Source organism: Martes martes (genome assembly GCF_963455335.1).
Source record: "Martes martes genome assembly, chromosome: 1".
NCBI classification, from domain to species: Eukaryota; Metazoa; Chordata; class Mammalia; order Carnivora; family Mustelidae; genus Martes; species Martes martes.
In genome coordinates, this window is record NC_137888.1 from 45,884,291 (window position 1) to 45,897,608 (window position 13,318).

At 36.9% G+C, this 13,318-nt stretch overlaps 1 protein-coding gene across 1 annotated transcript; it reads right to left on the bottom strand.

The window, feature by feature from the left end:
• Positions 1-1,838: 1,838 nt before the first annotated feature.
• On the bottom strand, positions 1,839-2,786 carry LOC308339127 (olfactory receptor 5H2-like; the record flags this gene model as incomplete). The annotated part of the gene is made up of 1 exon (XM_080797562.1): positions 1,839-2,786. One exon carries the CDS (start codon positions 2,784-2,786, stop codon positions 1,839-1,841), a length of 948 nt encoding a protein of 315 aa, XP_080653688.1.
• Positions 2,787-13,318: the final 10,532 nt, after the last annotated feature.

Consider the following 13,318-nt stretch of genomic DNA (forward strand, 5'->3'; position numbering starts at 1 on the left):
CTAGTTGTGTGCAGTTTGTTCTGTCAATCCTCAGATAGTTGTCTGGGGTGTTCACAATGATTTGCTATTAATCTAGTTGTGTTTCATGGTCAAAGAAAGCTTAGGGTCCTCCTACTACTCCACCATCTTAGCTGCCCACCACTGGTATTTGTTTTGTTTTGTTTTTTTAAGATTTTATTTACTTATTTGACAGATAGAGATCACAAGTAGGTAGAGAGGCAGGCAGAGAGAGAGAGAGAGAAGAGGAAGCAGTCTCCCTGCTAAGCAGGGAGCCCATGTGGGGCTCGATCCCAGGACCCTGGAATCATGACCAGAGCTGAAAGCAGAGGCTTTAACCCACTGAGCCACCCAGGCGCCCCATAGTTTCCTTTTTAATAATTTGCAGAATAACTTGTCTAAAGTGTGGGCTTTGCAGAGATATATATTTTAGGTCTTTCCCAACAGGACACTGAATTGACAAAAATGATGTACATAGATGAAAAATCCTGTAATAGAAAAAAGAATGGGGACACACCAGTGAACAGAAGATTTTAATGAATTTCTGAAAGGCATAAATTAGTCAAAAATTTAACAAAAGAGACATAGGGCAGTGGAATCTGTAGATGAGACATGAACAAGAGAAGGCTACCCGGGAAGTCTGAGTCTCTGAGAGCCCCAAATCCTATTCCACACACAAGCAATCTAATGTAGGACCAGTCAGTATATACACCACACTCATATACTCATGGATTGATGTAAACTGTTTCATTTAAAGAAAAAAGCAGTTGGGGAAACAGATCTTATGGTTACAAAAGAAATACACACTAGTTGTTTTTATTGCCAATACAGTGTTTGGGTCATCATGTTACATGAGCAAGCAAAAATGTAGATAATTTAAGAAAAAAATCAGCATAATGGGAATGTTATATAGCAATAAGAATTAAACCACAGGCCTATGCAATAACATGGATTCTCTAGTGAAAAGTAGTAACAATGTCTGGACTTTGCTGTATTCACTCCCTTTCCCTGGACTTGAAGGTATCGCTCAGAGAAACAAACACATAGCAATTGACCTGGCCTACTCATGTGATCAGAAACTACAGAAATACATATTAATATTTGTTTTAAATGCTTTTCTTTTTTGTATCTTTAAACAAACACCTAATTGAAGAGCTTCTCCCTGAAGTTGTGCTGTACTCTGTCCCTGGAGCTAATTCTCATGATAAGAAGAACAAGAATAATTCACTTCAGGTGTGTGATAGTGCCCTGAAGTGGCATATTCTTTAGTCAATGTTTTGGAAGTAGAATATCAATAGGATGTAGAAGAAGTAACAAGATTATAGCAAATGGCAGAAATGAGCAGTCTTAGTGTGAAGACCTCAGTTATAACAGTAGAATGGTGTAGGTAATCAGTGGTGAGAGAGGAAGTATAATGATCACTCATTATACTTTTTGGTCTCTGTTCACTCAAATACAACCCTGACTCCAATGTGGAATAAATGTAATGTGAGTCTTTGTGGTGCATAGCTCTATGGTTGAGAGATGTATCATATTCAAATTCTTTTTTAAAGAAATTACCCTATTTCAATGCTTAATGCATTTATGAAGCCACATTGAAACATGCAAGCATGTGAAATATTTTGTTTCCTTTTAAATTATTTTTATGTCATGAACACTTGATTAAAATTCCCTCTGTTTTGACTACATATACATATATTTGTTTTGTAATCTCACCTTAAGTCATTTAAACATTAGCACAATTACTACTACAAAAACTGAACCCTAATCAACACCTAGCAAGTATGTAATCTGTACAGTTTGTCATTCTAGTGAAACGAGAACAGATAATAATGTGTATTTTAAGAACTTCTCTTCAAAATTTTCCTCAATGAATCTATGACTTTCTTATTTCTCAAACTGTAGATAATTGGATTTAACAAAGGAATTATGATAGTGTAAAATAGAGAGTCCATCATATCTTGGTCTTCTGATTGTGTAGATACAGGGCGCACATACATGAAGACAAGAGCACCGTAGTATAAGGAGACAGATAAGAGATGGGCTCCACAGGTAGAGAAGGCTTTCTTTATGCCTTGTAGAGACTTCTTTTTTAAGATTGTAGAGAGAACTAGTGTGTAAGAGACAAGAACTATCAGAATGGTGAACATCTGTATTGACCCAGCAAAAACAAATACTATCAGATAATTGATAGAAGGGTCGGTGCAAGAAATCTTAAGCAATGGTATAATGTCACAGTAAAAGTGATGTACTATGATGGAATTGCAGAAGGTTAATCTGAATAAAAAAGAACTATGAATTATGGCATGAAGAAGGCCACCTAAAAGTGACAAAACTAGCAAGCGGATGCACAGTGTCTTGGACATAATCACTGGATAATGTAATGGTTTGCATATGGCCACATAGCGATCATATGCCATTGTTGCCAGCAGAAAGCATTCCACTGTTATACTTACTGCAAAGGAAAAAAATTGTATCATGCATTCTGAAAGAGATATCATTTTGGTCTTGGCAAAAAAGTTGACCAGCATCTTGGGGGATACTGTGGATGATATCCAAGCATCCACAAATGCCAAACTCCCAAGAAATAAGTACATGGGGATGTGAAGCTGAGAGTCATTCCATATGAGAGCAATTAGGCCAAGGTTCCCCACAATGGTGAGAAGATAGATAACCAAGAACACTAGGAACAAGGGGATTTGCCACTGCAGTTCATATGTGAGTCCTGTAAGAATCAAATCTGTCAGCAATGTTGCATTTCCAGGTCCTTTTCCATGTTCCTTTTCCATATCCTCATTGAGTGTTGCCTGAAATGAAATTTAGTAAATTGGAAAAAAGTCACTCAATTTATAACATGAAAATATGGAAAGGAGAGTTGAAATAAAATTATGCACATGAGAATACCATCTCAATTTTATATATTGCCTCTCTATTGATTGGAATCTATTTTGAGGGTTTGAAATGAGTGCAATTATATCAATTTTTAAAATGTGCAGCAATGAACAGAATTGGAAAAATGAAAGACATTGTAGTACGTCCTAAATTTATGGGACAGGAGCTGCATAATTTGGAAATTTTATGTTTGGGATGTGGGTGGAGAGTAAAGGGAAAAGGATCTTGAAGGGCCTCAGTAATAAAATGAGTTAAATAGCATGTGGAGGATCATGAACATAATTCATTAAGGAATAAGCATGCACTGAAACTAAGAGGAAAGAGTAGTACTGGTAGATTCTTTTTAAAATGAATACATGGAGGTGTAGAAAATAGGCTGCAGAGAGTTTGAATTTAGGGTCAGGAATACTAGTAAAAAAGTTACTACTATTCAGTGTTCTCAAACCAGAACCTATAGTAAAATGTCAAATCTGTATTTTGCATAAAATGTCCTCCAGATCACACATTCTGGGGAAAGTTTTATGCAAAATATAGATTTGAGGTTTTACTGTAGACATTGATTTAGTGAGTTAATTATTAAGGCAAATAATCTGTATTCTATTTGAACTGTAAGTGACCCAAACACATGTGAAATGGCTAATCTATATGTGAGATTACATTGAGATTGGTGGGAAGACGAAAAGACGGATGGAAAGTTTTCAGAAGGTAGATGCAGTGCCTCTCTGACAGATTGCAGGGTTAGTCAGTGAAGAATGGAATCATCACTTGGCAACTGGGTAGATTCTCATCAAACTTTGATTGAGAACTCAGATGCCACGGCCAGTTTGTGGACATCCAGTGCATGCATGCTTTGTAGTTTGAGTCTACTTAAATCATGAATTGAAAATCATTGGGGTAGACTGAAGGCATAGTTATGTATGACCTATCTATTGGAGAATACATAAAGTGAAGAGAATGGTGAAAACTAAACTGACAACGTATATTAAAGTGGAGTGAAGTTATATATCTCCTTTAGATAGCCAAACTGATCCTCTTTTCTACCATATAATTTTGATGTCAGAAAACTCTAACACCCATTGTGGGACCCAAAAGTGCTACAGTTGACTTTCCTATCTCCCTGATATCTAGGGTGAGGGGACATGATGTAGGTTTGGCAACTCTACGTCACTCACACTAGAGTTGAAATTTGGAATGAGGGAGGAAAAGGGACAAGGACAAAAGATAATTTGAATTGCAAAGGCAGCCAAGGAACAATATGAAGTTTCCAGCAAATGCACCCTGCACCCACACCAGTGACTCTGTCCATGTGAACAGTACATTCTCACACAGCAGTGGTGACAGCAGCCCTCATGGAGTCAATGTTGGAATATAATCTTTGCTATTGGCAGATGGCCATGCTTGCTTCTGTTCCTGCCCATTTTTTTTCAGCAGATTCCTTTAATTTCCCAGCATTTCCATGTAAGATTCCATTCCAAAAAATAATTTCTTGTTGAAACTAATAGTTCTGACTGGCAGCGAATAAAGACAAGGAGAGACCAGGAAAGGATACTGAGCAGAATGATCAAGATGAGTGTCATGAACACAAAGAGAGGAAGATAGTCAAGAAGGTCAAAGAAAATTATGGTACCAATCACCGAAATAAATGCTCTGGTAGGATAAGGAGTGAACAGGTGTGATTAAGCATGGAAACTAAGAGATGGCTTTAGTGAGAGCAATTTCTGTCATGTGATGCAGTGGAGGCCAGAGCATAATGAGCAGTGAGTGGGAAACAACTGCACAACAGTGAGAAGGGATGCAAGATTGAATACTCCAAGAGTGTGGACAACAGTTGTTATATATCTAATGTGGGTGGACAAATAGAACATTTTTCCTTGATATTGCTTTATTAAAAATTTTCAAAAGAGAGAAACAGAGAGAAAGCCATAAAAAGAAGAAAGAAGACAGCAGAAGGAGAAGTTTGGGTGGGTGAAGATCACAAGATGCAGGAACAGAAATAGGCAGAGAATAACAGACGCATGGCTAGATGAGTGTGGGAAAGACAAGCAAAAAAGAAGGATTAAGAATCTATCAGCGGTGACTGGGTGGCTCAGTTGTCAACAATAGGAATCTTTTCTTTCCTTATTTTATTCAAATTTCCAAATTTATTTTTCTATGGAATATGTGTATGTAATGGATTTTCTGGCTAAATTTTACTTCACAAACTTTGCTCATAAATATATTAGCACTGCCTGAAATGTTTTTCATATTTAAAAGTTGCTTCACATTTGCTATAACAGTGATTAGGACTGACTTTTTCTAGAAATCCTTATGGTTTTACTTGAGAACACCTTTTCTCTACCAGTGTTTTTGCAGAATAAAATTGAGGCAGAATGGAGTGGAGTACAGGTGATATAATAACAAAGCTACTAATTTCACATGATGAAGGTATTTTTATTTGAAAAAAAACCTCCTTTCTAGGCAATTCCAAATCACTAAATAATGAAAAAAAAATCTCAAATTCAGTTTGTGTGGGTACTTATTAAGCTATAAATGCTGGAAAGAGAAGTGAAGGAGTACCTACTCCCTATTTCCTGCTACATATATATAAATAGTCAATGAAATACTTGTCAGAAGTGGGAGATAGGATAGAGTTAATACACAATTGACTTACCTTAAAAGTCTGAATCAGAAAATGTGATCAGTTAAATGTAATGGAGATTTTAATCAGAATAAGTGGAATGATTACTGATGTAGGAATCATTATGGAATGCTATTTAAATGTAGTTTAAATCGTTTAACACTCTAGTTCATGAATACTCATAAATTCCTTAGAGATATGTTAAGAAATAATAAAACATTGTTAAAGAAAGTAATTCAGTCTTATTTGCTTACTAGAAGATAGTCATTAAGATTTAATATGTAAATTATTCAGTATTTGTTTTCCATTACTCACCTGGCTTTTTGGCTCTTGTAAACCCAATGTAAAATTATTATAAATGTAAGAGTATATCAAATTTATGTATAAAGAATAATGAATTTTATAGTAATCATTTCTCTCTTACCCATATCTTATAAGAAATCGAGAAGACTCTTTTGAAGTGTTAGGTTTTCTAAATGAGATAAGAAATACAGTAGCACTGAAACGACCATAACGTGTAGTAACTTCTTGCACGCTGATTCACTTTGGAGGCTTCCTTTAACAAGCTCAGGAGGGTGTTGTTTATACCAATTTGTTTCAAGCACAGGACTCAGTCAGTTGTACAGCTGTGGGCTTTTTGCCAGAATAGGAAGGAATGAAAAACTAAAATTCTCCCAATAGCACTTAAGGCTTCCCTTTAGGACAAAACTAAATTGTTCTTCTGGGCATTGTAAACTCGAACATATGTGAAAAGTCCAGTAGCTCATAGGGCATTATAGACTCTGAAATCATAAACATTAAATCATCATAGATATTATATTTTATACCCCTTTTTTCCACTACTAATGACACCTCTGACATACTTGTGCAAATTTCAATGTATAAATGTTGATGCTCTGAGTGCTTTGATTAGTATGATCACATCTGAGCCAATCATACATGATTTTAATGAAGCCAAAGTTCTGCATTCCCTTCAGGGGAACCTCAAATACAGGTGTCCTTCTCATGCAAAGTGCAGCTCACATTCCAGAACTACACTGAATTTCATGCTTTAATTTGTAAACAGGTGAGAAATCTTACTTCACAGAGGTCAAGGGAAGATGAAAGGGAAGACAAAACAAAACCATAGTGTGAGGTGGCATATATCAATGCTTCTGAAATATTAATGCCTGTGAATCTCCTAGCAATTTTCCAAAAATGCAGTTTCTCTTTTGATAGGCCAGGGAGGATGTCTGAGAGTCTTCATGAACAATGTGATGACCGGGACATTTGCCACCTTTAGGGCCTTCCATCCTTGGAGGGCCTAGATGATCTCAGAGCTAGATCATTGGAGAAGCACATAACGAAAAGTGATAAATGTAGCTGGCATCCAAAGAGAAGCAAGAGGAGCCAGATGGGATTGGAAAGACCAACATGGTTGGGCTTACATGGGGTCCGGAGGCTAGGTCAGGCACTTTGTTCTTTATTCCACTTTTAAGGACAAGTAGTGAGATATTTTGAACACGGTGGTAAGGTGTTCATATTTACCTTTCAACATGAAGAGAAAAGTGACATAATGTTCACTCAGAAAATAATGACATTATATATGTCAAAAGAGTACAATGTTCAAATAGCAAAGTTTTGATTTGGTATCTAAAGAAGAGTGAAAGTGCTTAACCTCCACATGGGACTTGGTGGCAGTTAGGGGGAAAGCTAAGAGCCTATATTTTGGTGGAGTCATTAATCATTTATTCTGTGTGCTTAGACTTTGTGAAAGCCAAAGAAAAGGGGGGAAATAAACTACATAGATAAAAGAGAAGCCCTGTCAAAACTCAGTAGAAGGGTGTGTAAGCAATATGTGCACTGGAAATTTCAACATAATCCAAACTTGAGTTAAAATTAATTCTTTTCTTCAATTTTGTGTATTTACCTCTCACCTCATATTGTGTTCCATCTATGGGTACAAAAGTCTGTATTGTTGCTTCCAATATTAGTAGTCTTCTCAATTTTAGTTATTCTCTTAAAGATATTTATTTATTTATTTATTTGAGAGAAAGAGAGCGCAGAGGAAGCATGAGAGGGAGAAAGACACCCCACTGAGCTGGATGCAGGACTCGATCCCAGGACCCTGAGATCATGACCTGAGCAGAAGGCAGATGCTTAGCCAACTGAGACACTCAGGTGCCCCTCAATTTTAGTTATTTTAAATGGTCGGTCGTTGTATCTCACTATGGTCATTCGCATTTTTCCAATGATCAATTTTATTGAGCATATTTTTGTGTCTCTATTTGATATCTGTGTATCTTGTTTACTGAAGTGTCTACTCAAATATTTTTTCTTTTTTAAATTGAGTTATATATTTCTTATATTTTAGCTTTGAGATTCTTCTTATATTTTGCTTATGAGGCTCTTATCAGATACATGACTTGCAAATTTTACTCAAGGACCTTGATCTTCTTTCCCTGTCATAAGTTATCACATTTATTCCTTATGAAGCAGCTACTGTAGACCTATTGGTAGACATTTGTGTACCAGAAGTTGAGAAATATATTCAACAAAATTCAAGGCCCATTTATCTAGGTGAAATTTTTAGCAATCTAGCGAGGGGTCATGGAGAGACATCTCTTCTAAGGTAAAGGATAAGTTGCTGCATCTGGCCCTCTTACAACTAAAAGAAAGGTACAACACCTATTGGGAGCCTGTGGATATTGGAGCCAATGTCATCTTCATTTGGGTGTATTATTCCAACCCATTTACCAAGTATCTAGGAATGCTGTTAGTTTTAAGTGTGACTCTGAACAGGAGAAGGATTTACAAAGGTATAAGCAGCTGTACAAGGTGCTCTACTCCTTGGGTCACACGATCCACCAAAACTAATGGTAGTTGAAGGCATAGTGGGAGATAAGGATGATTTTTGGAGACTTAGGCAGCTCTCTAGGCAAATCACAGCACAGGCCCTTGGGTTTAGAGCTAAGCCATGCTATCACTACAGACAATTACTCTCCATTTGAAAACCAGAAGGATCGAACTAGAAAGAACTAGAACTGGAAGGATGGATTTGTCATTAACTGAAATGGGTAAGAAGGTGGTTTGAGGAGTAGCTTGGGCAAAGAAAATCAAAGTTCCTATTTATTTAGGTCTTTGTCTTCTCCACCTTCCTAGTCTTCTTGCATATCTATTCTCATTCATTTTACTGCTCCAACATTTCTTTCCCTTCCTTGTGCCCATGACTTAAGCCTACTACTGAGAACCACTGGCATTCATTGAGCATCAGTGAATCCTGTGTGTCACTCAAGGCCAAAGAGGTTGTTGTCCTCTGGGAACGTCTTTCTATATCACTTTTTATTTCAGAGAATAATTACTGAAAGGGATTTCTGTTAAAGGTTTATAATTCAAACAACAAGCAGTCATTGTTATTCGTGTTGCAGAGTCATATGATGTGGTCACAATGCATGAGTTTCACACTAAATGAGCAGTTCATGGAGAAATTTGTTGATCTTAGAAACCATTACAGAGGGATTCATCTGCTTTAGACCTGTGAGTACATTGATCTCAGCAGTACAGTTGGGGGAAAAAGAAAATAAATTTGCCAATTGTTGATCTCTGTTATTGACCTAGATGAGTCAGTACATTACATCAACTTGGAATAAGATCTCTAGTGGTATCCCAGTGAACTCTGTTCTGTTGTTAATATATTTAAAGTTAAATACGTACTTACCAAATTGGAAATATGAAATTGAGAGAAGCAGCGAACACATTGGATGAAGAATATTGACCACCCCAAAAGATGTCATTAGTGGGCCATTTTAAAGAGTAACTTTTTATTTTATTTTATTTTTAATATACAAAGAAATTTTACTTTCTGTTCTTGATAACAAGTAAATGCATCATGATCAGCAACCCCTGAATCTTCTCTTCATATTTTTTTTTCGCCCTAATAGAACAGTGCACCTTGTAATAAGGTTTTTTCCCTCCTCCCATCTCTCAGTGACATCCAGGAAAAAGAGGCAATTAAAGTTTGTGCCCATGAATTACCAAGATCTTCCATCTTCTCTGAGGTAAAGAGATTTATGTGATGAAACCAATACCTTTTTTAAATTAACATATAATGTATTATTTGCTTCAGGGTACAGGTCTGTGAATCATCAGTCTTACACGAATCACAGCACTCACCATAGCACATACTTCCCCAATGTCCATAACCCAGCCACCCCATCCATCCCCCACCACCTCCCCTGAAACCCTCAGTTTCTTTCCTGAGATTAAGAGTCTCATGATTTTTCTCCTTCCTCAGTCACATCTTGTTTCATTTTTCCCCCTCTTTCCCACACAACTTCCCACTCTGCCTCTCAAATTCCCCACATCAGAAAGATCATAAGATAACTGTCTTTCTCTGATTGACTTATTTTGTTTAGCATAATACCCTCTAGTTCCATCCAGAATGTTGCAAATGGCAAGATTTTGTGGGGGTTTTTTAATGGCTGCATTTTATTCCATTGTATATATATATACCACATCTTTATCCATTCATCTGTTTATCGACATCTAGCTTCTTTCCATAGTTTGGCTATTGTGGACATTGTTACTATAAACATTCAGATGCATGTGCCCCTTCGGGTCACTACATTTCTATCTTTAGGGTAAATAGTCAGTAGTTTGATTGCTGGGCCGTGGGGTAGCTCTATTTCCAACTTTTTCAGGAACCTTCATACTGTTTTCCAGAGTGGCTGCATCAGCTTGCTTTCCCGCCAACAGTGCAGGAGGGTTCTCCTTTCTTTGCATCCTTGCCAACATCTGTCATTTCCTGACTTGTTAATTTTACCCATTCTGACTGGTGTGAGGTGGTGTGTCACTGTGGTTTTGATTTCTATTTCCCTGATGCTGACCACTGTTGAGCACGTTTTCATGTGTCTGTTGGCCATTTTGGAAGTCTTCTTTGCCAAAATGTCTGTTCATGTTTTCTGCCCATTTCTTGATTGGATTATTTGTTCTTTGGGTATTGAGTTTGATAACTTCTTTATACATTGTGGATACTAGCATTTGATCTGATATGTCATTTGCAAATATTTTCCCCATTCTGTCAGTTGTCTTTAGGTTTTGTTGACAGTTTTCTTTGCTGTGCAAAAGCTTTTGATCTTGACGAGGTCCCAATAGTTCATTTTTGCCTTTTCTTCCCTTGCCTTTGGCAATGTTTCTAGGAAGAAGTTGCTGCAGCAGAGGTCGAAGAGGTTGCTGCTTGTGTTCTCCTCAAGGGTTTTGATGGATTCCTGTCTCACATTGAGTTGTTCATCCATTTTTGAGTCTATTTTTGTATGTGGTGTAAGGAAATGGCCCAGTTTCATAGTTCTGCATGTGGCTGTCCAATTTTCCCAAGAACATTTGTTGAAGAGGCTGCCTTTTTCCATTGGATATTCCTCTGGCTTTGTCAAAGTTTAGTTGGCCATAGAGTTGAGGGTCGAATTCTGGGCTCTCTATTCTGTTCCATTGATCTATGTGTTTGTTTTTGTGCCAGTAGCACACTGTCTTGATGATTACAGCTTTGTAATAGAGCTTGAAGTCTGTAATTGTGATACCATCAATGTTGATTTTCTTTCTCAACATTCCTCTGGCTACTCGGGGTCTTTTCTGGTTCCATACCAATTTTAGGATTATTTGTTCCATTTATTTGGGGGGGAAAATGTGGTATTTTGATAGGGATTGCATTATATGTGTAGATTGCTTTAGGTACCATAGACCTTTTCACAATATTTCTCCTTGCAATCCATGAGCATGGAATGTTTTTCCATTTCTTTGTGTCTCACCCAATTTCTTTCATGAGTAATTTATAGAACAAGAAATGTCTCAAGTACGCAATCTGACCCTATACCTGAAGGAGCTGGAGAAAGAACAGGAAAGAAAGCCCAAATCCTGAAGGAGCTGGAGAAAGAACAGCAAAGGAAGCCTCAACCTAAACCAGAAATAATTAAGATCAGAGTAGAAATCAATGAAACAGAAACCAAAAAGAGCAATAGAACAAATCAATGAAACTAGGAGCTGGTTCTTTGAAGGAATTAATAAGATTGATAAACCCCTGGCCAGACTTATCAAAAAGAAAAGAGAAAGGACCCAAATAAATAAAGTCATGAGTGAAAGAGGAGATAGCACAACCAACACCAAAGAAACATAAACAATTATAAGAGCATACTATGAGCAACTATACACCAGAGAATTTGACCATCTGGAAGAAATGGATGCATACCTAGAGAAGTATAAACTACCAAAACTGAACCAGAAAGAAATAGAAAACCTGAACAGACACATAACCAGGAAGGAGATGGAAGCAGTCAACAAAAATCTCCCAACAAACAAGAGACCAGGGCCAGACAGCTTCCCAAGGGAATTCTACCAAAGATTTAAAGAAGAATTAATAGCTATTATCCTGAATCTGTTCCAAGCAATAGAAATGGAAGGGAAACGTCCAAACTCATTTTATGAGGCCAGCATTACCTTGATCCCAAAACCAGACAAAGACCCCGCCAAAAAGGAGAATTACAGACCAATATTCTTGAGGAACACAGATGTGAAAATTATCACCAAAACTCTATCCAATAGGATCCAACAGCACATTTAAAGGATTATTCACCACAACCAAGTGGAATTTACTCCTGGACTGCAAGTTTGGTTCAACATCCACAAGTCAGTGTGATATAATACATTAATTGAAAAAAAGAACAACAACCATATGATACTCTCAATAGATGCTGAAAAATATTTGACAAAGTACAGCATTCTTTCTTGATCAAAACTCTTCACAGTGTAGGAATAGAGGGAAATACAGCAATTTCATCAAAACCATCCATGAAAACCCACCGCGAATATCATTCTCAATGGGGAAAAACTGAAAGCTTTTCCCCTAAGGTCAGGAACACAGCAGGGCTGTCCACTATCACCACTGCTACTCCACATAGTACTAGAAGTCCTAGCCTCAGCAATCAGACAAAAAAAGAAATAAAAGGCATCTGAAGAAATCAAACTCTCACTCTTTGCAGATGATGTGATACTTCATGTGGAAAACCCAAAAGCTCCACTCCAAAACTGCTAGAACTCATACAAGAATTCAGTAAAGTGTCAGGATACAAAATCAATGCACAGAAATCAGTTGCATTTCTATACAGCAACAGCAAGACAGAAGAAAGAGAAATTAAGGAGCTAATCCCATTTACAATTGTACCCAAAGCTAAAGGATAACTAGAAATAAACCTAACCAAAGAGGCAAAGAATCTGTCCTCAAATAGTAAATTTAGATAAATAATAAATTCCTATATTTGAGATAAACATTTCAGTTACCTGAGTTCAGATGGGGATATCCAAAAAAAGTTGATTACAAGCTCTATATGGTCAAAGTTCAGGGGCTACGAAAAATGTTAATCCAGTCCTCTGCAGTAGTAACAAAAGTATAGATATCATACTAATGAAAATAGTAGGAATAATGTAGGGGTTAAGAGCACTGGCCCTTTCACACAGTCAAAAATCCACGTGTAGCTTTTGACTCCCCCAAAACATAACTACTAACAGCCTACTGTTGACCAGAAGCCTGACCAACAACATAAAACAGTCAGTTGAGACATATTTTGTATGTTATATATATATATATCATATGCTGTATTCTTACATAAAGTAAGTTAGAGAAAAGAGAATGTTTACTAAGAAAATCATAAGGAATAGAATATACATTTACAGTACTGTTCTATTAAAAATCTGCATGTATGTCAGCCTGTACACTTAAACCATGTTATTCAAGGTATTCAACTTTGTATTGCAAATATATAGGAAGAAGTTTATTATTCACAGAGT